The 24,052-nt window shown below is 45.6% G+C and overlaps 1 protein-coding gene across 7 annotated transcripts in view; it reads left to right on the top strand.

Annotated features, from left to right (window-relative positions):
• The window catches only part of rreb1a (ras responsive element binding protein 1a), a 39,209-nt gene that overhangs the window by 731 nt on the left and 14,426 nt on the right, over window positions 1-24,052 (top strand). The window contains exons 1-6 of one of the 7 annotated variants that reach the window (XM_028957995.1): window positions 13,439-13,500; window positions 14,345-14,431; window positions 20,777-20,902; window positions 21,161-21,405; window positions 23,667-23,753; window positions 23,862-24,025. In XM_028957995.1, the coding sequence (XP_028813828.1) occupies window positions 20,782-20,902; window positions 21,161-21,405; window positions 23,667-23,753; window positions 23,862-24,025 (617 nt within the window). In that variant the 5' untranslated portion in view covers window positions 13,439-13,500; window positions 14,345-14,431; window positions 20,777-20,781. Of the gene's footprint in view, window positions 1-13,438; window positions 13,501-13,527; window positions 14,263-14,344; window positions 14,432-20,776; window positions 20,903-21,160; window positions 21,406-23,666; window positions 23,754-23,861; window positions 24,026-24,052 lie in introns of those variants that run through there. The other 6 variants (XM_028958005.1, XM_028957979.1, XM_028958016.1 and 3 more) reach the window with 6 other exon arrangements.

Here is a 24,052-nt window from a genome sequence, read left to right as displayed (position 1 = left end):
AAACTTTTATTTCGTGTGTTTATCCCCCGTGACGTGACGTGACGTGGGCGACAACAGCGCCGCTGCATGCGCGGCGTGAAGATGGCGATATCGTAATCGTCGTGGTGTTCGGTGTTTTTATTTTTATTTTTTATGATTATTCATTTTATTTAAATATCGTCCTGGTCGCAACTGGCTGACGTGCGTCAGGAGCGGCGGCGTGTTGACCTTCACGCTTTAACCCGGTTTCACACAACAAGATAAATCTTCTTCCAGAACAAAATAACCTTCCTACGAAACACGTTTCGCTTTAATGAAAAAGTGCCAAGGCCCGGCTACTCGTTAAACCTCGATTAGTAAAACATGGAGGATGTTGGAATGCGGAACGCAGTTTGATTGAACTCGAGCATCTCTGCGTCGCTGTGAAGATGAATGTCGGCTCGAAGCCGCGCTCTTCCTCCGTTTTTATGACGGTCGTTGTTGTTGTTGGTGGTGAAAAGTTTGCGACTCACAGAAGGAATCGACTTCTGTGTGTGTGTGTGTGTGTGTGTGTGTCTGGGGAAAAGTGCAGCCAGGCTGGAGCTGGTTAGATAATGGTTGCTAGGCGTTTTTTCCTCCTTTTTTCCCTCCCCCTTGCAGTCAGTGACTTGCTGAAGTTTTGTCGTATACGAATAAAAAGCCCCCACAACCCCACCCAGACATGTTGGTACTCCACCAAAAAAAAAAAAAAAACCCCACCCGAGCAGACACCCTCAGACCGGGCAGGGTGGGGGTGTTGGGTGTTGAGGTGAGGAGCTGCTGTTTGGTTGGTTGGTTGGGGGGGGGGGTTTACGTCGGGTTTCTGCGCCTCTCGCCTCCGCGGCCGCCCGGAAACAGAGGAGGAGGAGAGGGGAGAAGAGGAGAGGAGAAGAGCTCTGGATGAGCCGTTCGCATTCCTTTACGAAATTCTACACTGCGGAAGAGCAGGGGCCTGCGCTGGCACCGGGCTCGGCCCGACTCACCTCGGCACTGCGCCCTGCCCGCCGGGCCCGAAAGTGTCCGGCTCCGACGCCGGCCTTTGTTTCGAATGCGGCCGCTTTAAATGTGCAAGGCTGCCGCGCGCGTCCTTGCTAACGCATCCACGTGTATTACACCAAACCGAGCCTGAAACGTACGGTGGCTCGTCGAGTTTCGAGGCATTTAACCGTTTCGGCTGAGAGGCGTGATGGCATCGGGCCGCTATCAGGGGTCAGCGCACAGAGAAAGGTGATAAGCGTGTTGTTACAGAGGCCCTGCAGCCATTATCAAGTGAGGACACGCAGCTAAGATGGCAGGAACCGACTCGGCAGATCGGCCTCGTAACTAACGGGACGTTTCACTCGCCGTTTACTTCAGTCAGGCTCCACTTTTCGAGCAAGTTGTAAAACATCCGGCGCAGACGCGATTCCGTAAAGGTGCTTAAAACGGGTTCTGACATCGGCTCCCCCTTTCGTCCCCTTTTGCATGTCAGACCGCAGATTTTGCCCCGAACCGTGTGCCATGTTGACTTCGGTCTGAACATGGCCGCCATCACAGTCATGTGGGAATGTGGATGGATGGCGAAGCTGCTTAAACATGATTAGGTCACAGGAGTTCTTGGCGCTACTATTTTCAGTAACAGTCAAGTTTTTTTTTTTCCCCGCATGTAAGACGTTTGATACTGAAGCATCGTGCCGCTTGGCCTCTCGGTTGTAAAGCGCTCCCCCTGGGTTCGGTAATTACGTGCTATGAGCATCCTTCTCCCGTGGGTCTCCAGAACACCCCTAGGCACCAGACATTAGGCCTTAATTTAATCAACACCATCCCCCCCCAGGCACCTACTTAACCACAAACTCGTCTTTCATCCGCGGCTAAGCCGCCCCCCAACCTCCCACAGGTAGCAGCGGCGCCGCTTCAGCTTTTTTACGCGCGGCTCCTACCTGGTTAGGAAGAAGCAGCATATCTGTGTGATGGATGTGTGTTTTTTTTTTTTTTTTTTATTAAGGCCGCTTGTGAATTGTGCTTTTTGAGGAAGTCGGGTTTTATCATTATTACATTTTATGGTCCAATCAAAGCCTAAAAAGGTACTTTGTTTATTCATTTCACCACAGGACTTGAGAGAGAGAGAGAGAAACACCCCCTTCTTTAAATGCTGGGATGGCGTGTGGGGGCTCTTTTGAGGTGTGGTCTGGGGAGACTCCCATTCCCTGGGGATAGATGGCCTGGCCTGCAGCTCTATTTTTAACTTGTCTTTTTTAGATAAGATTGTGTTCCAACCACAGGACTGCAGGATGGGGGCTCCACTTGTGGCAAGGGCAAGGTGTGGGGAGGAGAACACTAAGGTGACCCCGCAGTCTCATTTGTTTGTTCACTCAGCAGTGTCTTCATCAGAGTGGCGAACTGGCATGGACGTTAAAATGATGGTTTGGAAGTCCTGCGAAGCCCTCCATAATCTGGAAAGCTGTGTTATATTGTATTGATTCATTTGGATTTCCTTAGAAGCTTTTATATATTTTTTTTCCGTCTACCACCCAAACGAAGGAGCCGGTACCTCTGGATAGAAACGGTACGATAATGGTGAATCCGATGCCCCTCGTGGTTCTCTCCATCTTTCCCCTCCGTCTAGCTCTCTCCGTACCTCGCTCTCACTCCATCCTTCCCTCCCCCTTCCCCGGCCACAACCAACAAATAAAGTCGGTATTTACTGCGGGTTCAAAGTCTAACCCTAACGGCTGTCGCCCGTGTGAAAGAATGCTGCCTACAATGGAGGAGAGAGGAGGAAGGGGGGAGGGACGGAGGGGAGAAAATGGAGTCCGGAGCTGTAGCACCTGAGGAAAGAAGGGAGTGGGAGGTGCTAAAAGAGGAGAGGCTGTACCGGGGGGGAAGGTGCAGTGAAGGCTAGCGGGAGGGAGCGCGGTTAGCATTAGCCTTCGTGGTGTTGGCAGCACTGGGAGACAGGAAGTGGTCTCCTCCTGGAGGTGGAGGAGGAAGACAGGGGGGAAGCGTTTGAACAATGGCCGCCTCTCCATGTAGACATGTTTTTTGAGGGTCTTTAAAACTTGCCCGTCTTTTGTTGGGCCATGTGTCAGAGGTTGGGGGATGGCACCAGGAAGGGGTTAAAGTGATGTGCTGAGAGAAGGATGGAGGCTGAGGGAGGGGACAGAAAGAGGAAAAAGAGAGTGTGCGCAGTACAGCTCTCTCTCTCTCTCTCTCTCTCTCTCTCTCTCTCCCCCCTCCAACCTGTGGTGCTCGTTCGTCCCGCCTCCCTCTCGCCCCCTCCCTCCCTCCCTCCCTCCCTCCCTCGTCTTTCTTGCTGACTAAACAGTTTTGTCAGCTGGCAGTTGCTTGCGGGCGGAGGATTTGCGATAGCTTCTGGAGGTTAGCGGCGTGAGTGGGGGGGTGGACGGGACGGACGCTCTGGCTACACTTGTTGCTCAGTGGAGCTGAGCGAGGGGTGGGGAGACAGGGAGGCTGCAGGGGGAGGGGTTTAAAAAGATATGATGGCAGCATCGTCCGACCAGCTTGTCCACGTGTGTAGGTGTGTTTGTGTGCGAAGTATGCAAATGTTCTGCGGAGTCCCTCAGGTCACTTAGTAGGACGTCCTTGTCTCAGATGTTCAGGATCATCACCTCCTCCGTGCTGTAAAGGTGTAATCATTGACAGTGAACCGTTAAGTTGAGGAGGAGTAAAATTTTGTCCAGCCTCGTGGCTGAGACACAGCTGTGTGTGTTCTGGCAGTTGTGTAGTTTATACCGGCGTGGTGGTTTTTCCACATCTGCCACTGGTGAGGACAGTCAGGGGAAAAACGGCGCCATGCACCCTTGAGTAAACACGGGCTAATCTGGCCTTCTCACGGCCCACTGATTGAGCTCTCAGTCCGTCCGTTACCCACCCCGCCCCCCAACCCCCTGTCTCCCCCTCTTAAATGCTTCCCTTCCGTCTTTCTCTCTTTGGTAGTTCCTCCACCTCGGATTTCCATCACGTCTCCCCTTTTTCTTTCTCTTTTCCTCCACCCCCCCCACAGTAGAGCCCATTTCACACTGACCAGACAAACTCCAACCAACACCACCGTTCCAAAGTTGGCGGTCTGCTCCGGAATGTCCAGAAAACGTCAAGATATTCAGGTTTCGGTTATTCACTTAACAATCAATGACCAAAGTAGGTCCATTAAAAAATGAGCAAGATCAGTGGCCATGATGACAAATATTAGACAATCCCATGCTGATGGTCAATAACTGATTGTTCTGTAAGATTGTCCAACCTGGGGTGCATTTCTGAAATGTAGCGTTAGCGCCCGTTACATAGTACATAGCTACCATCTATGATTAGTAGATAGCATTTAAATAGAATATTTTAAAGACTGTAGAAAACAAGGGAACCTTTTATCACCATTAAACCATCTTGTATTTAACTTCAAAGACTGGATGCTGTCAAACTTACTATTGCAACCATCTCACACATGCACACAAAGCTGCCCCTCCCTTGGCTGAAAAGGTACCATTGTTTGTTCTGCAAACATGGGACACACCTCGTCTCCATGGAAACCGGAGCACATGCCCCTAGTCCGGTTATTTTTTCTCCTAGTTGTTTGTGTTGGAGGTTGTCCCCTGCACCATGCGGAGATGGGGAGATGCAGTAGATTGCTGTGTGTCATGTAACAACACGTCGACATCCCCTTCACGGTGGGACTGGGTTGGAGGACAACATGAAGCTCTTCTGCTGTTCTGCTTTAGGATGTTTGTGAAGGCATTTTTGAAATTTCACAACTCCTCGTCATTGCTCGTCTTTGATGCATCATGCTGCTGATCAGCTGCTGAGTGTGTGAAAGAGTTTCGCACAAATCTGGTGGACACACCCCACTTGGGACACCTACTGCATGGGAAATGCTTTATTTATTAGTGTTCATGAGAATGACCCGGTCACTATACCCCCATGTCGGTGTTTAGAGCTGCAAGAGATGAATTGTGGGACTGAGAGAGAGGGGCCCTTGATGGATGTGAGTGTTTTCCGTGAGGTAAGGGAAAGGTGGGGTAGTAAAGACCTCTACAACCCGTGTAGTTGTGCCCCTTTACGAGAGTAATGTTTCTTTGTCATCATCTCCTGGGAATTGGAGGTAAAGGGTTGGGCTTTGTTGCCACACCTCTTAAGGAAGAAGGTACAATGGGGGAGGAGACTCATCTTCTCGCCTGAAACTCTGTCTGCCTTATAGAGCCGGAAACACAAAAGGGTGTATCCAAAATCCGGCTCCAACAGCAGCATCCAGTTTGCTACACATTTACAGTCTGAATAGACCCACCCAAACTCTTTGTCTCCTCCATCTGCGAGTATTAATCCCATTTAAGACTTCCCAAAGCAATCCTTCGCTAAATGGCTGTTCGTAGAACAAACTGCAGTCCACCTTTAGTAAACAGCTCCCCGTGGTTCACTGCTCATTTAATCAGGTTCTTGGCAAAAGGTTTGTTGCTCAATCAAAAGTTTTTATTAAAAGCTTTACATTTCAGTAAATTATGACATCCTCCCACCCCCCTTTTCTTTTTTTTTTCTTTTTTTAAATCAGGAAGTGATCCTCATTGTTGCACAAGGTCTCTCTGTCTCTTATCAGCGACGGCCTTTGCCTCCCTCACTTGCGAACTTTTGAATTCTGAAGATGAGTTCAAGGAGCTTTAAACCCCATCAGAGACAGTGTATAGGAATACCTGGGCTCACTATTCTCAGTGGTAGGCATGTATGTCCTCTTTTCCAACTTTCATTCAGGGTTATGCAGCAGAAGGTCCCTGTGGTTTTAATAAGGACACTGTGCAGCCACTGTGTGTTACACTGTTCATTTCCACAAGAAATGTGCCTGTTAAACACCCTCCCCGTGCAGATAGTGCCCATTTAACATGGCCATTATCTTTTCAGCAAGGCCATTGGGCCTGTGATGTCACTAAAGGCCTGGAGAGTGATTGTGCAGTTCCCTAGCCTGATGGAAATGCCATTTTTGATTGATTAATGGAACCAATAATTTAAACAGAGAAATTTTCACATTCCAAAAAATATCATATACAACTGAGAATAAAGCAGTTTTTTTTAAGTACAAGTGGAGGATGTCCCACTTGTCCCCCTGATGAATGATAGACCATCCTGTGAAAACAGTTATTTTGGTACCTCTAGTGTATAAATAAGTGGGGCACTATGATTTCCACAATGTGGAAAACTAATAAAACGGAATCTGCTATAAAACACAGAAATTGTGTATAATTGCCGTTTCTGGCCTCTGCTGGCCCTACACGTGTTTCCAGTTCAGTTGGGACTTTCGTATACCAACACAATGTAAATGCGTGGTTAGCGACGGTGAAGAGGCTGTCAGTGCCAAATCTGGACCGCCTCCCCGATCGGTTCTGTGCATGCGCTTGCATATGTGACGTTTAGGCTGTTCTCGCTGGAACACCGATGTCCTCAGAAAATTCGAGCAGAGCAATACCAATAACTATTTCTCATGAATCAGAAGAACAGCTCTTTAGTAAGACCATATGTGACGACAACTTAGTCATTAACCCGTATCAGAAACGGAGAAATTAAGCCAACTAGTGCGAGCCAGTCATGGCAACAAACTCTTGGTCATGCAATCAAAACAGCTGATTCAAAATGTGATTTTTATTATCATGGTTCCAGTTCATTATGCAAGTGGACACAACTTTTTTTTTGTATTCCAGGTCTCCCCAATGTTTATTTATTCACTGCGTTTTTTTATGTTGAGGTCAAACGTGAAACACATTTATTTTACAAAAGGAAGAAAGTGTAATACTGTGAAATGGTTCTTTGCATGAAGTGCACACATTATTTACAAAAAGCAAACAGTAAATGCCCAAGCACTTTGTTGAACAGTGATTAAATGTGATTTGTCATATCACACAGTTTTTAGGTGAATAAATTACAAAGTTTATAATGGAAAAAGCGGAATTTAGGAAAAAATAAAACTGATTTTACAGGGCCCTAAATAAGCATCACATCCACATTCTGACACATATCCACACGTTCTTTTTCCAAATTCTTTTGGATTTTGCTTGTGTATCATAAGGCTAATTTTCAACCCTAATTTGATGATAGCGGTGTAATTAACTTTAGAGTGGGGGTTGCAGTCCTTTTATCCCTTTGCAAGGAAATGGCCTATCCCACAAGACTGCGAGCCTTGCTGACTTCCTCAGAACAGGAAATGATGGACACAGCATGTTGGTTCAGGTTTTCATAATTACTATAAGCAGAATATTAAGGTTATATTGTCGAGAGGCTAGCAAATAAAGTGTTCCAGTAAGAGATCTTCATTTTAGGAGACTGGAATTTCCAATAAAAAATCTTAAAGAACGTCTCTGATGTCTGTCTGCCATCCCTTGTGATGCAATGAGCATCAAGTCTTTCTGTAAATGTACTGGATTGTGTGAATGCAGAATCTCCGTATCTGGTGCTGTACCCTGTAGTCCTGTGGATGTGGCGCGATTAGTGCCCTGACAATGTTGAGGATTGTCCCCAACCCAGCAATCTGTGCCCAACCTGGTAGCATAGAACATTCAACAGGACCAGCTTCATTACTCTGTTGGCAAACATGTCGTTTGGGCGGGGAATATCCTATACACATGGAAATTAGACCTTTACAGTCAGACAGGCAAAGTGCCGCCGCCCCAACGCCCCTGCAGAGGAGGGTGGTATTCATGGAGGGTGAGTTTTTTTCACATGACCCCTTGTAACTATTGGCTTTGTCATGCCAGCCCAAAAGGGGCTGTCAGTGTAGAGGCATCTCCTTGATGGTGATGAAGTGACATCCGGTCAGTCTGGTGACAGTGAAAAGGCTAATCTTTGAACAAATAGTATCATAGTATCAGCCAAAAATAAATTCAATTCAATTGTTCTCACCAAAATCCATCAGTTGTTTCTTCTCTCATCATACGCAAGTGATAAAAAAAAAACCATATAGATTAATTTCATGTTTACTAGAATAAAATAGTTGTTAGAAGATTACAACTAATGATCCAGGGAGACTGGGACATTTCCATTGGGAACTAAAGCAGTTAATTGGCCACTAATGGGCTTTTAATGAAACCATGGAACGCATTTCCGGGTGAATTATGCCGTCTGGCACGGTTTCATGTGGGAATACACCACACCCATTACCTGATTTTACCTGATGCATTACTAGTTTGATGCCCCATTTATTCATAGGCCTCAAAATTTTAAGGCCTTTTGGTGTCTGCTTCTGTTTATCCTGCGAAATGCAATGGGAAGTTTCCTTCAAAGTAGCACCTGTTTTTTTTTTTTTTTTTTTGGGGGGGGGGGGAGGGGGTGCACATGAGTTATCTCCTGCTCCAAAGAACATTCCCATGGACTTTTAACTGTTGACACAAGGAGGACAACTGTAGCTGAAATGCTAACCTGTGTGCAGTGTGGCCTAGAAGATGTATAATCTTCCACAACTCTGTTGTCCCCCCCCTCCCCAAATTCTCTCTGAAGTTCCAGCTCCTCAGGCCCCCTCTCCTCTCCTTTTCTAGATGAATTGCTCCCTTGTAGAAGCATGTCCTCGGGCAGAAACAGTAGAGAAGGAGAGCCCAGTGACTGGAGCAGGCGAGGAGGGGAGGAAGGGGAAAAAAAAAAAAACACAATGTGACTCTTATTTCAGGGCTGGGAGAAGGGGCGGGGCCAAACGCGATGTGATGCTGGGGAGTCACTTCAGGAGGAGCCGCATGTCCACATGCCCCGAGGGTATGATGGATCGCCCTGCTGCACAGCTACGCCGGCCCTGGCTGTCACTCAGGCGTGCGGCCGTGGCAAACAGCTGGCTTCTCGCCTTCCAATAGGTCAACCAAGACCACATGGGGCTCTGGAAACGGGGCGGAGCCTCCCAAGTGGGTGGGTGTTTGTGCCTGCTGCTCAACAGTTGGCTGATGATGTGGCCTTGTACTTTGGCCTGCATCCTCACTTTTAGAGTTTAGGTCATGTAACATCGGAGTGCTAGCCAAAAGGGGGAGCGAGAAAGGGGGTTGGGGATAAATCTCTATGGTAATTGAGAGATGGGGTGAAGGGCGTGGCTCTCTGTGGTTCCTTTTAGAACAACACCGTAAACAGGAGTTTTCACTTTTTTCACTTCTCCTTCCACAAGTGGCTGTCAGGAGGCGGGGGGGGGGCTTATGGGTTCAGGACAGCAGCAAATCATGTGTGGGCGCTGCATGAGTGTCTATGTGTCTGACAGAAGTATTGCCTCAGTCACAGTGCAGATGAAGGGTGTATTCTTCTTGGCTACACAAAGAGTGGCATTATTACGCTGTGTGAGAGGCGTATCGGCCTTGTTCTGCACCCCCAACTGGTTCTCCTCATCATCTTCTAAAGAACGAGCATCATGGTCTAGCCTCTGGGGGACCAAAGCATCCCTTCTACCAGACTAGTGACATGCATGAACTTTTAATTTTTAATTTAAAATTTTTAATTTAAAGTGACTTGAATTAAAAGCAACTTCTTGGTGGCAAGTCTTGATGCATTGTGGGGTTCCTTTTTGTCTGTGCACTGTCCCTGGATGTTGTTGGTTCTGCATGTAGTAGCTTGCAGGTGATGCAAGGTACCCCTCCCTGTCCTTTCTCCTGCCCTACCTGCTGGATGAACCTTAGGACCAGCTTTGTGAAAGGGAGTCGGCCACACCTCGCAACTGCTAACAGATCCTGAGGTTCTCTGCAGTCTCCTTTTCATCATTTCCCACCGCGCCTTAAAAAAACAGGATGACGGGATCCCTGGCGTTCCCCTCAGTACACCCAGCCTATAATTCTTACGTGCGTTGAGACGCTAGTGATGTGAGGGTTTCTACTTCCCTCCCAAATTGAGTGTTTTCTGGGACAGGCAGGGCAACAGGCGATGAGGACTTGCTGTGGGATGTGCTGCCAGCCCCCTGCCCCTGGTGAAGGCCCCAGAATTTATGGAGCAGAGCTGTCGCTGCTGCCACGGAATGAATGTGCCATTTGTTGCACAGATAGACAACTGTCAGAGCATAGGAGAGCCGTCCTGGCCTGCTGTGCCCCCTTCCCCTGCCCCCAGCCATAAAACCCGTCCTGATGGAGTGAACTGTTTGGAGGACAGGGGAGGGGGCCGTTGAGGGGGAGAGGTTGACAAAAAGGGGGGTGGGGTTGTTTTGAGGCTAAAAGATGGAGAGAGAAGTGTGGGGATGGACGGATATGTGACTTGCTGAGGATTTGTCTGGTTTTGACAGACAAAGATGAACCAGGCAGAACCTGCAACACCAGCAGGCGAGCATCAGGGCATGCACAGCGAAAAGAGTGCAGGAAGTGGTTAAAAAACAGTCAAGAAACATGCACATCCATGCGTGTGACAGACGCTGCATGAAAGGAACATGCTTCCACCACCACCCCCCCCCCCCCACCCCCCCATATGTGTGTCTGGTGACTTTGAAATTGCATTGACACACTCGCGTAGTCCTGTACTTACATGTGTGTATGAGTGTGTGTTATCTGTTAGGGGAAAAATAAAACTACATGATTTCCAAATCTCTCTCTCTCTGGCGAGGAAAGCGTTCTCTGTTCTCTTTTTTTTTTTTTTTTTTTTTTTTTTTGGTTGTCATGGTGGTGTGGTATTCAGATGTGTCGGTTAACAAGGCTCATGTGACAAACCCCGCCCCCTCCCCTCCTCGCATCCTCTCTCCAATTCCAAAGCTCGCTATAGCCCAGCACGCTGAGCATGAGCGTGGTGGAAAGTAAAGAAGTCCCTGTCGCCGGCACCTGTGCCGGTTGCCGGCTGGGCTTTTGGTTTCCAAGAATGCCTTACATCTTTTTTTTTTTTTTTTTTTTTTCCCCCCCTCCATCAACCACTGAAGAGACCCCACTCATTGTCTCAAGCGTCAATTAGTAACAATTAAAAGCACTTGTGTGCTCATTAGCTTAAGAAAGGTTCTTTTTGATTAGCGATGGAGCAGTCAGTGATGGACCCAGCCCTGCGTTGCGAGGTTGACCACGTGCACCTCCCGACTCGTTCTGGTTTGCATTAGAAGCAAAGTCAGCTGGAGACGAGTCTCCGGCTCTTCATTTGCAAATGAAACAAAGTCGGTGTCGTCGCCTGGTCCGACTGCATCTGTCTCTGTCTGTCTAACCCCGTCTCAGCTTTATCACTTGAGTTCCAATCGCCATTCGAATGGTTCAGGATGAATCACAATGAATTGAATTAAATCAAATTCACGGAAGAATGTAAACCCTAAGATTTGAACATCTTCATTTCCTCTCAGCTATCATATGAATAGGGCTGAGGATCATTTAAAAAGTTTCCAGATATCAGTTTCTGAGTGAAACAGTTCTAAAGGAGAACATTTTTTGCTTAAAAATGCTTATTTTCCATGGATCAATTTTAGCATTGGTCTTCATATAAAATGCAGCAATGATAGTACGAAAAAATCCGGGCTTTTGGAACATTGCAGTGTGCATGTAGTGATTCCGGCCTCGGCACTGAACGGAAGAAAGATCATCTACAAACACTTCCTATCTGGGCCTCCATCTTCTCTGTGCTTGTTCAGTTTTTGGGGAAGTGTGCAACGAAAGGGGGAATTGAGACTAATTTCCCCATCATTTTTATTCGGACGGTTCCTGGATAAAGTTGAGTCTTATCGTTGATGGGATCATTATTATGATTGGTGATGGAAGGTTCCTAAAATGAACTTATAGCCTCACTGTTAACTCACCATCAGCTCACCGCATCTGCTCGGCTTTGGAATTTCCTCGTATTGCCACACGCCGACTTTGCCGGGTCAGATGACTTCAATTAGTGTTGGTAAATTGTTGCATTGCTGTCGTTGCTGCATTGTGGTTAGGAGCGGTGTCTACTGGAAGGGATGTTGATGAGTGTGTAACTATAAAGTCACGTTCGAACGTGTCATGTGAAGCATATACGTTCCGTTATGGCCATCTTTAAAACTCAAGGTGGAAAATGGCTTCCCACCATCATGCCTCCTCTCTCCATCTCTTCCCTCCCTCGTCCCTGGGGCTTGTGTGGCGGGAAAACATGCTGCTGCATGGCCCGGCTCCTCAGGAGAGTGGAGGAGAGGCAACTAGCTGGTCCTGTCCGTTCACATTCTCTTCTTACAGCGCTAACAAGTCATTCATCTTTTCCGTTTTCTCCGCCCGTTTGGCAGCTCTGTTTCCTTGTCTACATCTACCGGTCCAATTCACTCCTCAACAATTGTCCTGTTGTCTCTCTCTAGGTATCCTGATTTCTCTCATATTAACAAGAGACATAGTCTGGTTTTAGTTCAACAAAATGTGGAGGATTTTTTTTCTCCTGTATTGACAGAAAAAGGATCTTCAACTCTGACTTTTAAATAAAAGTAAATTTAACTCTTTTAATTCCTGGATAACTCCACATGCGTTCATTCATAGTTTTGATGCCTTCAGTGAGAATCTACCAATGTAAATGGTCATGAAAATAAAGAAAACACATTGAATGAGAAGGTGTGTCCAAACTGGTGTGTATATATATATATGTATATGTATGTATGTATGTATGTATGTATAAATAAATGTGGGTTTTTCAGCCACCACCGTAAATCATTTAAAGCTGGTGCCGAGGCCGGTAGGTAGCCATTGAGAGCAGAGTCTGTCTCGCCTGCCAGGCCAGGTCTGGGTTTCTGACCAGTTGCTTTGGGTTTGGAGATGGTGGAGGTGGTGAGGTGTCCAGCTGTAATGGATATTAGTGGCCTGATGTGTTTGCGATGCGGGCGAGCAGAAGCGATCTGACAACTGCTCCTCAACTCGGGCCATTTGCACTTGTCTGTGCCTGTCAAGCAGCCCAGGAACAGCGTAGCAGCATTCTTTTACACACACACACACACACACACACACACACACACAAAACCACAGATGCATAGAGGACACTAGGCCTTTTTAATACTGTTTTCATCCCTTTTTCCTCTTCTTTTCAGTCAGGCTGCAACATTTGTAGTAGCCACGTCTGGTTGCTTGGATCATAAAACCGTCATTGACGTCTCCTCTGTTATTTGCTGGAATATGGTTTTAGCCAGTCCGTCCTTGGGATAACCCTCAGCTGCTCAGTTGCTTTTTTTCATTAAAAGCAGAATTTCTTCAATTTTATTTGCAGAATGTTTAAACACACAGCTGTTGTTTCCAGCACCCATTCCATGGTAACCACCTCTTTTGCCTATCAATTAGGCAGTCTTACTAGGCACTAATCCTATAATCTCTGTCTCTCCCCTCATCCTCCTGCCTCCATCCTCTGCCCTATCCTCCCTCGTTCTCTTGCTGTCCTTTCTGCCTCTCAGTCCTTCTGTTTTCTGTCCTTTAGTTATAAGCAGTAGCCACTCTCCCTGAATCCAGCTCCATCCACCTCCTCATATCAGTTTACCCATGTTTCTTCATTACGTCTCTTTCGTGTATTAGCACCATTGTTCTCTGTCTCACTTAGACACTCGGTCATCCTCGTTCTCTCTCTCTTTTCCCCTTACAGCTTTTTCATCCTGTCTTAAGGCGGATAAGCTGCTGTTGGCTTTCTGTAAGTCTCTCTCTCCCTTGTCTGTGCTCATTTGTCTCTCCCCATCACCGCATCACTGACCCTTTTCTTTTAGCCTTCATTTCGGGGGCTGCAGGGGGCTGCAGCTCCGCGTTCCTGCGTCTGAGCCTGAAACGCTCCTCTTCGACACCTGTGGCTGTAACCCGAATCCTGAGGCGGCAGCGGCCGCTGGGTTACATCACAGCCCTGCCGAGGGTTAAAGTGCAGCTCGGGTCTGACTGATAGACTCTCGAAGTTTTGAGATTGTAGATGTGTTGTGCAACAAGGACAAGCAGTCAACTGGGCCAAAAGTCCAAATGGGCTGTTTCTTTCTCTCTCTCTGTTTGCCGTACACTTGTGTGGAAAATCTGGTTAAGTGAAATGCTGTTGCATTGCAGTCATAAAATATTGTCATTGCAACTGTCAGATCAGATGTGATGACAATTAACAATATTCTATTCTTTGAGTGATGAACACTCTTTACCTTCTGGTGGTATACAATACAGGGACTATTGCAAATTCCACACTACTAAAAGGGTCAATGATCAATGAGTTTGATATGTTCACTAGTTCAACTATTTCTCCAGATCTTGATCCAGTTATGCATCCATAGAATGTTCTGGGAAAAAGAACCCTGTCCTGTCGGGTTGTGTATGATGAGCTCAGCTTATGATGTGTACATTTTTTTTCTGTTTCTTTGCCAGGGCATCACACACTCACACATAACAATGCAGCAAAATCAAATGGGAAAAAAAACTGCTTAAGGTGAAGCCTTTTGGTGACGCGTGTGTGAACTCTGTATGTTACAGTGTGTGTTCTAAAGCGCGTTTCTGTGATCTCCCTGCAGTGTAAGCAGAGTGTGTGTGCTGACGCTCAAGGTGCTGCCGCCTTGCTCCGAGAGGTGCCGTCTCTGAGCATCTGAGTCTGAGGACTGGTAAATATCCCACTCTCCGAGACCCGCCACCGCACCTGCCGCTGCCTGAAACGCGCCCGCTTGCGTGCCCACGTCCATCTCCCCACCCCACACACTCCACACACTCCTCCTGCTGAGCATCCCAACTGCCTGAAATTACACCACGCACACACAAACCCAGTTTCAGCTTCAATGCATACTTACACTCCTGTCCACAGCTTGCAGTCCAGTTCCTCAGCATCTGTCACCTTTTCAAGACATTCCAACGCTCCATTTCTCCTTCCTGTTCTCGGATTCTCTTGCTCCTTGCATGACGTGGCCGGTTGTTTGCTCTGGAGGCATGAGACCTTGAAAGCTGTCTGGAAGGGATGCAACTTCCTTCTTTTTAAAGTGAATTATGTGTAGTTGGTTTGTAGATGAGTGGCAGGTTAGGTGAGTTTTTACATTTGTATAAACCCTCTCCTGATACCTGCATGATTACTCATATAACATTTGTAATCTTAATTCATTTGTCACTTTCAAATTGAATGATGAATAGCTGGGATTCTTATGCCATCGTGCTTCCATCCCCTCACCCACTGTGACTGGTGACCACAGACACTGGGTCATGTGACCCAAATGCCCTCTGAAAGGAAAAGAATTACACAAAGACTTAATCAGCAAAAACATCTTCCCTCTTTTTAAAATTTTAAGATGATTATCACAGTGACCATGACAATAAGAATCTAAATTTAAACATTTAAACAACTTTAGATATAACAAAAGAATCAATGGAAGGTCTTTCTGTTTATAATCATGTAAAGAGCGTCCTCATTATTATACTTATTATACATTATTATACTTAGGAAATTCTTAGGACCAAAAAAAGTGTGGTTTAACTCGCAATATCGCATCTGTAGTGTACAGATTGGAACATAGATCAAGGAATGGTGCCACACAAGACCTGCATGTACCCTGGCCCCGATTAGATTTTATGGGGTGTTCCAGTTGAAACTTCCGATTTAGAGTGGATTGTCTTGCTGTGGAGTGTGCAAATTCCTGTTCACATTGGTTGGCACTATTGTAGTATCTCTCTCCTTCACCACGCCCACGGGGCCAGTGGGCGCAAACCATTGGGCTGTTATTGGGATCTCACTGTGTATTGGCAAATTGAGCTGGAACCCTCGCAACCACAGGGCTCCCCTTCTTACTCCCTGATTGATGCTCTTGTTTTCATTTTTGCCTGTGTGAACTAGTTCCTCTGCTGTGGGGTGGTGGTTAGGGCCCGGGGCTCTGCATCCAGTCCAAACCTGTCTGTCCTCTCAGGCAGAGATGGAAGGGGCGATAGAGGGAGAGTGAGGCACACACAAACACACACCTTCAAAGCCACCCGAATCAAAAAATGCCATCGCCACAGACGCCTCCCCATCAGTCAGCTTTCACTTCTACCAACCACTGCATCAGTGATTAATTCAAGAAGCATTTGTTGTGTGTTAAAATTTTGTGAGTGAGTTTGTGTGCGTCTTTTGGTAAGACAATTTTTGTGGCTAGGCCTACCACACCCATCCCAGGGTCTCCCTGAAAATTGCCCGGTTAAAAAGCCCACCTCAGATACTCCTGATAGGACCTGTTTTTTATGCATTTCATTTGATTGTGAGTGTGTGTGTGTGTGTGTGTGTGAGAGAGAGAGAGAGAGAGAGAGAGCGCGAGAGGTTCGTGGGTGACGTTTTAAATCCTAGTAAAAGTTCTTAAACTCTGGAAACAACACACAACAGGCTTTGTGAGTCCCTGCAATGCTGTATCGGGGGGTGTTTTTACCTGTGAGCACTCTGTAATATGCCTTCAGTCATCGTTCTGAATGATAACAGAACTTTGTGTGAAGGATGTGGTCTGGCCAGCTAAGCAGATTAAAAAATGTTCTGTCCCGTTTTTAAGGAAGGACGCATGGAGTGTAATGGATACATTTGTAGTTTGAGGTTTTCAATAATACTCTTAATTGTGATTCTACTTTCATACCGATGGTCTGGTCGTAGTGTGAAAACCTTGTTACTGTGTGTGTATGTGTGTATGTGTGTGTGCACGTGTGTGTGTTGCAAGTCAGGGCACAGCCCTGTGGACGACTGCTAGTGAGTCAGTGTATACTGAAGGGGGAGGAAGGAGGGATGAGCTGTAAAACCCGTTTCCCCTCCTCCAGCAGTCACACACTGGGTCAAGATTCAGGTGACTGGGATGCTGCCTTTTTCGGTATGAACACACACACCCATATAGACAGAGAAAGGGAAGGACCAGGTGCAGAGGGTGTCCGACATATGGCCACTGGGTCTCCACACAAAAGCCTTTTCTCTCATTATACGTCGAATCCTTGCTGTTCTGCTTCTTCTTTTTACCATCACGCTCTCTCTCGTCCGTCTTCATCTCTTTCATATCCCAGCTGCAGCTCCTCTCTCTAAGTTGTGCTGTAGCTACTTATGAAGTGTGTGTTCTTATGAAAGCGATGTAGTTTGTTTCTGTGCTGCTGTTTGTTCTAGTTGTACCCATCATAAGGTGGCAGGTGGTGGTCAGTTTTGCAGAGCCCTTGTCCCTGTACCAGCGAGACATCCCTGCTGTGAATTAGATATTGTAAAGATGTACAAATTGCACTCAGCAGAGTTGAGTGGGATGTGAAACTGTGGTAAGTCATCACTTGGTGAGAGACTCCCTTTCTTCCCGTAGACGTGTGAGCGGCAGGCTGTTGTTGGGCTGGCATGTTGCGGTAGGTCTGTTGTATGTTAACCATTCCTGCGTTTGACACCGGGCATATGCTGGAGAAAACGCTTTTAAACAAGCACACCGACGCACACACGCTGTCCTACACACAAGCATGCTACAGAGAGAACATTGCAGCCAGAGGTGAGGGGGGTGTGTGTCAGAGAGCAAGTGAGAGTGACGTCTGGGAACAGATGTAGCAAGACACCCACCCCCCACCCTTCCAACAGCAGGCAGACTGAAAAGTGAACCAGTCCTGCAACAAGTTCTGCCACCCCCAAAATCAGCCAGCATGACATTTTACATTGACAGCATTTATCAGATGCCCTTATCCAGATTGACTTGCAATCAGGAGTTACAGGGACAGTCCCCCAGGGTTACGTGTCAGGGACAAAATTATTAGTAAGTGGGGGTTAAACCTGTGACTTTGTGGTCTTCTGGTTCATAGGCGAGTGCGTTACTCACTAGTAACGGCTTGTTTTAATTTCTAGTCTTTGCGTTAAGCAGTCATTTTTGTTATTATTAGTCCTAGTCTCGTCCAGACTCATTTTAGTCTAAAGTTAAGTTGACTAAAACGCTTAATTTAGTCAGAACTATCCATGACTCTAAAACTAGACTGAAAGTCAATGAAAATTAGATTTTGATCTCTTTTTAAGTAATGCTATTCTATTTAACCTAGTCAATATACACTGCTCAAAAAACCAAGGGAACACTTAAACAACATAATGTAACTCCAAGTCAATCACACTTCTGTGAAATCAAACTGTCCAACACTACCAGCACTGACTGACAATCAATTTCACATGCTGTTGTGCAAATGGAATAGACAACAAGTGGAAATTATATGCAATTTGCAAGACATCCCTAATAAAAGAGATGCTTTAGTCCTGGTCTGGGAGGAGATCCCTCCACCACCTCGTCAGGAGCATGCCCAGAGGTTGTAGGGAGGTCATACAGGCAAGTGGAGGCCACACACACTACTGAACTTGTTTTAAGGACATTACATCAAAGCTGAATCCACCTTGAGTTTGGTTTTCCACTTTAATTTTGAGTTTGACTCCATGAGTTGATGAATATTGGTCCATTGACCAATTTCTGTGTGGTTTTGTTGTCATTATAAATATCGTTACCATCCAGCAATCAAAGGGAAAGGATGCTTGGAAGAAAACTGATAACCTCCTTCCCCCACTCATCTTCTCTCACTGGGGGGCCTCCCCTGGAGTTCTCAGGGGACTTCTGGGACTTCCTATCATGGGGGTGACCTGGTGGAGGGGGTGGGGCGGGGGCATGAAGATGGAGTGAAACTTGAGTCTCGCGAGAGTACAGGATGCCACACCTGACTGGACCTCCCACACCTTTTTTTCATTCTCTGACACTCTCGGGAGCACCTTCATCCATCTTGTCCTGTCTCCTCCTCCTCCTCTTTCCCACCTCTGGTTGCCACGGTAAATATTGTGCTCCTTCGCCTACTCCTTCCCCTTGCTCTTTCCCCCTCAGCATGGGACACACAAACACACACAGTCACACACTGATTTTTCCATGTGAAGGAAGTGGCCTGAGCTGGAGAAGAACTTCCTGTCAGGGCCGTAAAACAGGAAATGGCAGTTAGCTGGGGGAGAATTCTAGAGCTGCTGCATTTCGCTTGTTCTTTTCCTCTTTTCTTCATCGGTCATTTCCCCTTGTCTCTGAGGGAAGGAATTTCCCTCTTTTGTTCAAATCTATCATATTCCTCCTGTGGATTGCAACTGTTGCTCTTCCAAACCCAACTAACTGGCGTGCCGCTGTTCCAGATTATTCCCACTAGAAAGATCATCCCACTCCAGGCTGTATCTGCAGCAGCATCACGTCCTTTAAACAAAACATTGTGGGGACCATGGTAACGTCCCATTACAGGCTTTCAAGCTCCAGGCTTGAATGAGTTACAGGGAAGCAGTTACTGGTTAATGAAAGTTTAAGTGCAGGTTAATATGGACCGTTTGTAAATGGTCAAGTTAACCGCCTCACCCGTTGCAACAAGTACCACGTACTTCTCAAATCCTGATCGTAAAAAAAAAAAAAAGGGCAGTAGAGTGGGTATGGTGGGCTACTTCCTGTTTTGTTTTTTTTATGTCCTGGCATGCTCCGAGAAGTTCTTGGAGTGAAATGGAATATACGGTATACATATAAGAGTTATGTTTTTGCACTACATCTGACATGTGAGGTGTCACTGAGTGTTTTGCTATTGAGTTTTAAATCATGGCATCATGTCAACCTTACTTTGCAGGCCTGAACTGATTTGGGTTATCCAGTTCCAGTTTGAGCTCTATATTTCCAACCGGATGAGCCAAACTGCCACTGTTGGAATGCAATGTTCGTAAATCTCTCATGTTTATGCATTTGCATTTTTCAAATAAATAATAATAAAAAAGCCTGCTATTTGTATTGTAAGAAAGCACCACTAGATGATGTGCAATGAATTGTTAGGTTATTAAGGTAAGTAACTACATTGAGGGTGGGGCCAGAAGAATGACACACACATTATATATTGAATTTAAATGTTCGTTTTTGTAAAACATTAGTATTAATGTGCTTATCAATGAATTATACCTTTTTTTAAATCACACAAAATATTTTTGTACTTTTGTTGTTGCCTTTTATTCTAAATTATTTGTGTTGAAACGTGGCTGGTTTTGGTCTGGGGTCACCGCTTTGACTCGAAACATCTTAACATGTACCTAGGTCAAAAAATGTAAAGAATCCTGTAATGTCTTCATCTGTTTGATACCAGGCTGCTTGTCATTGACTGGTGGTCCTTTATCCCCTTATTCCCCAGTTTGACATAATAAGATTTTTTTAATGCTCCCAGGCCTAGTGTGAGTGAGCAGTGCAGTGATCCCACCCTGTTTTACTGCACTGCTGCTTTTGCCTCTGGTGTGTGTGTGTGGACAGGTTCAGGATGCAGTTAAAGCTGGTTGGTTCACTTGGATGATGCAGATTATGGCAGTGGGCCAGTGAACACTTCAAAGTAAAATTGTTGTAATTTATATATATTTATTGATGGGGTCCTGCTGTTCCACATTGTCTGCTGAGGGCAGGTGGGGTTTAGGGATGCTGAGTCCTTGTGGATTACAATTATGGGAGTAGGGATGCTTCTTACACACACACACACACACACACACACACACACAGAGTAGACGTCTGCAGATGAACCCACTAATCTAGTGTCTGTCCCATCTGTTTGTCCTCAAGAAGCAAAATCTCAAGGCCAATCAAAAGACGGTTTACTTGTGTATTCAGCCAGACAGCAGACAGGTGTAACTATAATAAACAAAACAATGGGCTACTCTGTCCTATTGATCTTTACTTGATACATTTATTGATGTATTAGTTAATTAGATTTTCATCAATTTATTTTTGCAAAACAGCTGACAAATAGTCATATTGCTAAACCATTTTTCCATCTCTGGAAGTAATATACTGCTGATTGCCTTGTGCACTTCCTGCTTCAAAACATCTCTGTAATGGGGGGTGTGTTATTGGGCAATTATAGATCAGGTTGAGGCGGGCGTGTCTCACACTGTGGGTTTTTACCTTCAAGCAGGTGTACGTGTCACCTGGGGCTTTGTCTTTGTTTTTATTCCTTTCTTCATTTTTTTCCCCTAGCAGTGATGGAGAGCACAGCAGAAGACAAGCGAGCAGGGGGAGGAGTCAACGTTGCTATGATGACTAAGGTGGAGCCCACAGAAGAGAATGACATTCCTGCCTTTAGACAGACTGAGGAGCAGACAGGTGTGTGTTTGCACACTCATAGGGCTTTTCTCTGTTTTACTTACCAAAACTGGTTTAGTGTTAAGGAACTGGTAAGGAAGCAGACTCCTAACCAAAGGGTTGTGGGTTCAAATCCAGAGCTGCCAAGGCACTGTCCCCACACCTCTCCCAGGGGGGTTACTTTCATAGCTGCCCATTGCTCACTTGGGGATGGGTTAAATGCAGAGGTCACATTTCTTTGTGTTCACCATGTGCTGTACTTTCACTTTCTGTTTACAGAGAGGGAAGGAGAGATGGACAGCAGTGTCTTGACAAGAGGGGATGATGAGCAGAGTGGGTCAGAGGGGACTGATTTGTCCCCAATCAACTCCATGATGTCTACCGTGATGAACACAGGGCCACTGAATGGAGTAGTGGACACTACCAACAACACCCCTACTAAGCCTCCCAGCACCCGCAACACCAATACTCCCACTAACACCAGCAAATCACCCAGTGTCAGCCGTGCAGGGAGGAAAACCCAGGTACATACCCACACACACACACACACACACGTGTGTCTGTGTGTGTGTGTGTCTGTGTGTGTGTGTGTGTGTGTGTGTGTGTATACACACGTGTATGTATGTATACATGTATGTATGTATGTATGTATGTATGTATATTACACACACACACTAATTTTTTTTTTTTTTTAAGACCATAAGTGGGCTATATAAAACAAGCTGTGTAGTTAGGTTGTAGTCCTTATATAAATGCAACTGAATACCATTAGAGTCAGGGTTATTTATAGTTGTTTTTCAATCTGAAAATGCAGCTGTGATATTTCTTTTGCCTATGCATTTACACTGATAAGTTATTGCAAAGCTTAGTACAACTATCTCACTGTATTGATTATATCTTTCATGAAAACTCATTCACAGTGCTTCTCTTTTTGCTTAACACATACAACACCATATGCACATTCATGTCCTGCCTCCAGCCTTCGGTCAGAGATTTCAGGCTCTTTCCTGTTGAGTAAACCATGCCCCTCCTCCAATAAAAATCAGTTTTTGTTTCACCCAGGCATTACCTTTTTCCAATTGGCCAGTTATCAGCCTCAGAATAACTTTTAATATATTTAGTAAGTACATGTACAGAAGTCCCCCTATTAAACCAAGATCTGGGCACCTGCTTAACAAGCATGGTGGAAATGAACCTGATATGAGCGGCACACGCAGATTTCACCTGGTCCCTGTTTCTGGAGCTACCTCCCGTTTGTGGAATTGGAAACGGATTATGCAATTCATAGGATTAAGTGACGTATGCATGCACCCACAGGTTAAGTACATTGTTACCTAATGCCATAGGTAAGATGTTAAAGCACTCATGGATCTTTGAATAAATGAACTGTAAGATCACAACCATTGTTTATTTATTTACCTATTGAACACAAACCCAATAATAATTAATAATAAAGATTAAGAACAAAAAAAATGTAAAAAACAAACTCATATCATAACCCAACCAGACTCACATTATGCTACATGTTCTCTTTCATGCATGCCACAGCAATATCGAGTTCTAATTCCAGAAAACCGGACTGGGTTAGCTATTAGCTATTGCACAGAATCAATAATGCATACAGGTAGTTATTAGTCTGTTCTTGTCCCCGTAGGACGATCTTTATTCAGTGCAGAATTATTGTGTGTGAGTGTGTGTGTGTGTGTGTATGATTTCTAGGACAGGCAGGTGGAGTACACACAGCAATGCCCTGAGCTGGCCGGTTACACTCACAGCCCAGTGCAGAAGCACTCTGGTATCAGATTACACTCATCTGTTGCTCACTGTGAGGCAGGAAGCATGCACACTGCTCACCTGACCTGACATGAGCACTCTCTTCCCCCCACCTCTTTCACATGGCTTGCTCCATCATTTTTGGAAGCTCGTCCTCTTTCTATTTTCAAAATGGCTACCCTCAGAAGTACTCACTGACCCAAGTTCAAGTATGTCTACATCTGTCTGTTTTGGGTCTGCTGTAGGACAGGAAATTGTTTAGTATGGGAGCAGCTTGTCTAGACACTGAGAAAAAGTTTTTTTTTTTTTTTTTTTCATTTTTTAGACAGATGTAAATAGATGAACAAAATCAACTTGATCAATGTAACTTGGTATGCAGAGGCCATTGGTTTTATATTGCCCCCTAGTGGTCTCCAAAAGTTATTATTTCAGACTGTTAAATAAATGAATGGGGACAAACATTTGGTTAATTTCAATGCAAAAATTGATTAATACAAAAAATATGCCAAAAGTAGTCAATAATTTGACACATCTAGGAACTATCTTTGTCCATCCTTTTCTTTCTCCTATATAGGACCTTTAATATTAATATTATGTTTTATGAGATGAGTGTATGAATTTACCAAGAACAGAGTATTGAAAAGCCAATTTTAAGTTTTTCAAGGTTTTTTTCTGTCTGGTTCAAACACATGCTCAAGAGCCTTCCTGTGTAGATTTTCGATTTTGTTAAATTAGTGCCAAATGGTCTAGTAAGGGCATTATCTTTGAGCCACCTTGTGCCATACGTCGACAGTGTGATCAACATAATGTTTGCAATATAATCTACTGTGGTCAGCACATCCCCAGTTTATCAAGGCTTAATGCAGCCTCCTGATCAGCAGGGTCATTAACATGGATGCTGAAGAGGGGCTCCATATGTTAGGTGCACAGCTTTGTTTGGCCATGTGACTGATATCTGTGCTTGAAGTAGAGGCTCATGGTGTGTGGGTATGGCTTTGTTTGTGTGTTGCAGGAAACCAAAGAGGACTCATCTTTCATTTGCCCACTCTGTGAGAAGAACTGTTTGACTCAGCACCAGCTCACAATGCACATCCGACAGGTAACACACAGACCCTATAATGGAAACCCATTTCAATTTAACTCAAGCAAAAATGCACACAAAGTGCAAATATCACCCTGGTGCTCTGACCATATCTTTCCCCTGCAGCACAACACTGAGAGCGGGACAGCCGATCACTCCTGCAGTATCTGTGGGAAATCTTTGAGCTCGGCCAGCTCCCTGGACCGCCACATGCTAGTGCACAGTGGCGAGAGGCCCTACAAGTGTACTGTCTGTGGACAGACCTTCACCACCAACGGCAACATGCACCGGTCAGATCTAGCTTCATAACATGTCTG

Source organism: Denticeps clupeoides, chromosome 2, assembly GCF_900700375.1.
Source record: "Denticeps clupeoides chromosome 2, fDenClu1.1, whole genome shotgun sequence".
NCBI lineage: Eukaryota > Metazoa > Chordata > Actinopteri > Clupeiformes > Denticipitidae > Denticeps > Denticeps clupeoides.
The sequence above is the reverse complement of the archived record's forward strand: the minus strand, read 5'-3'. Positions and strand labels throughout refer to the sequence as shown.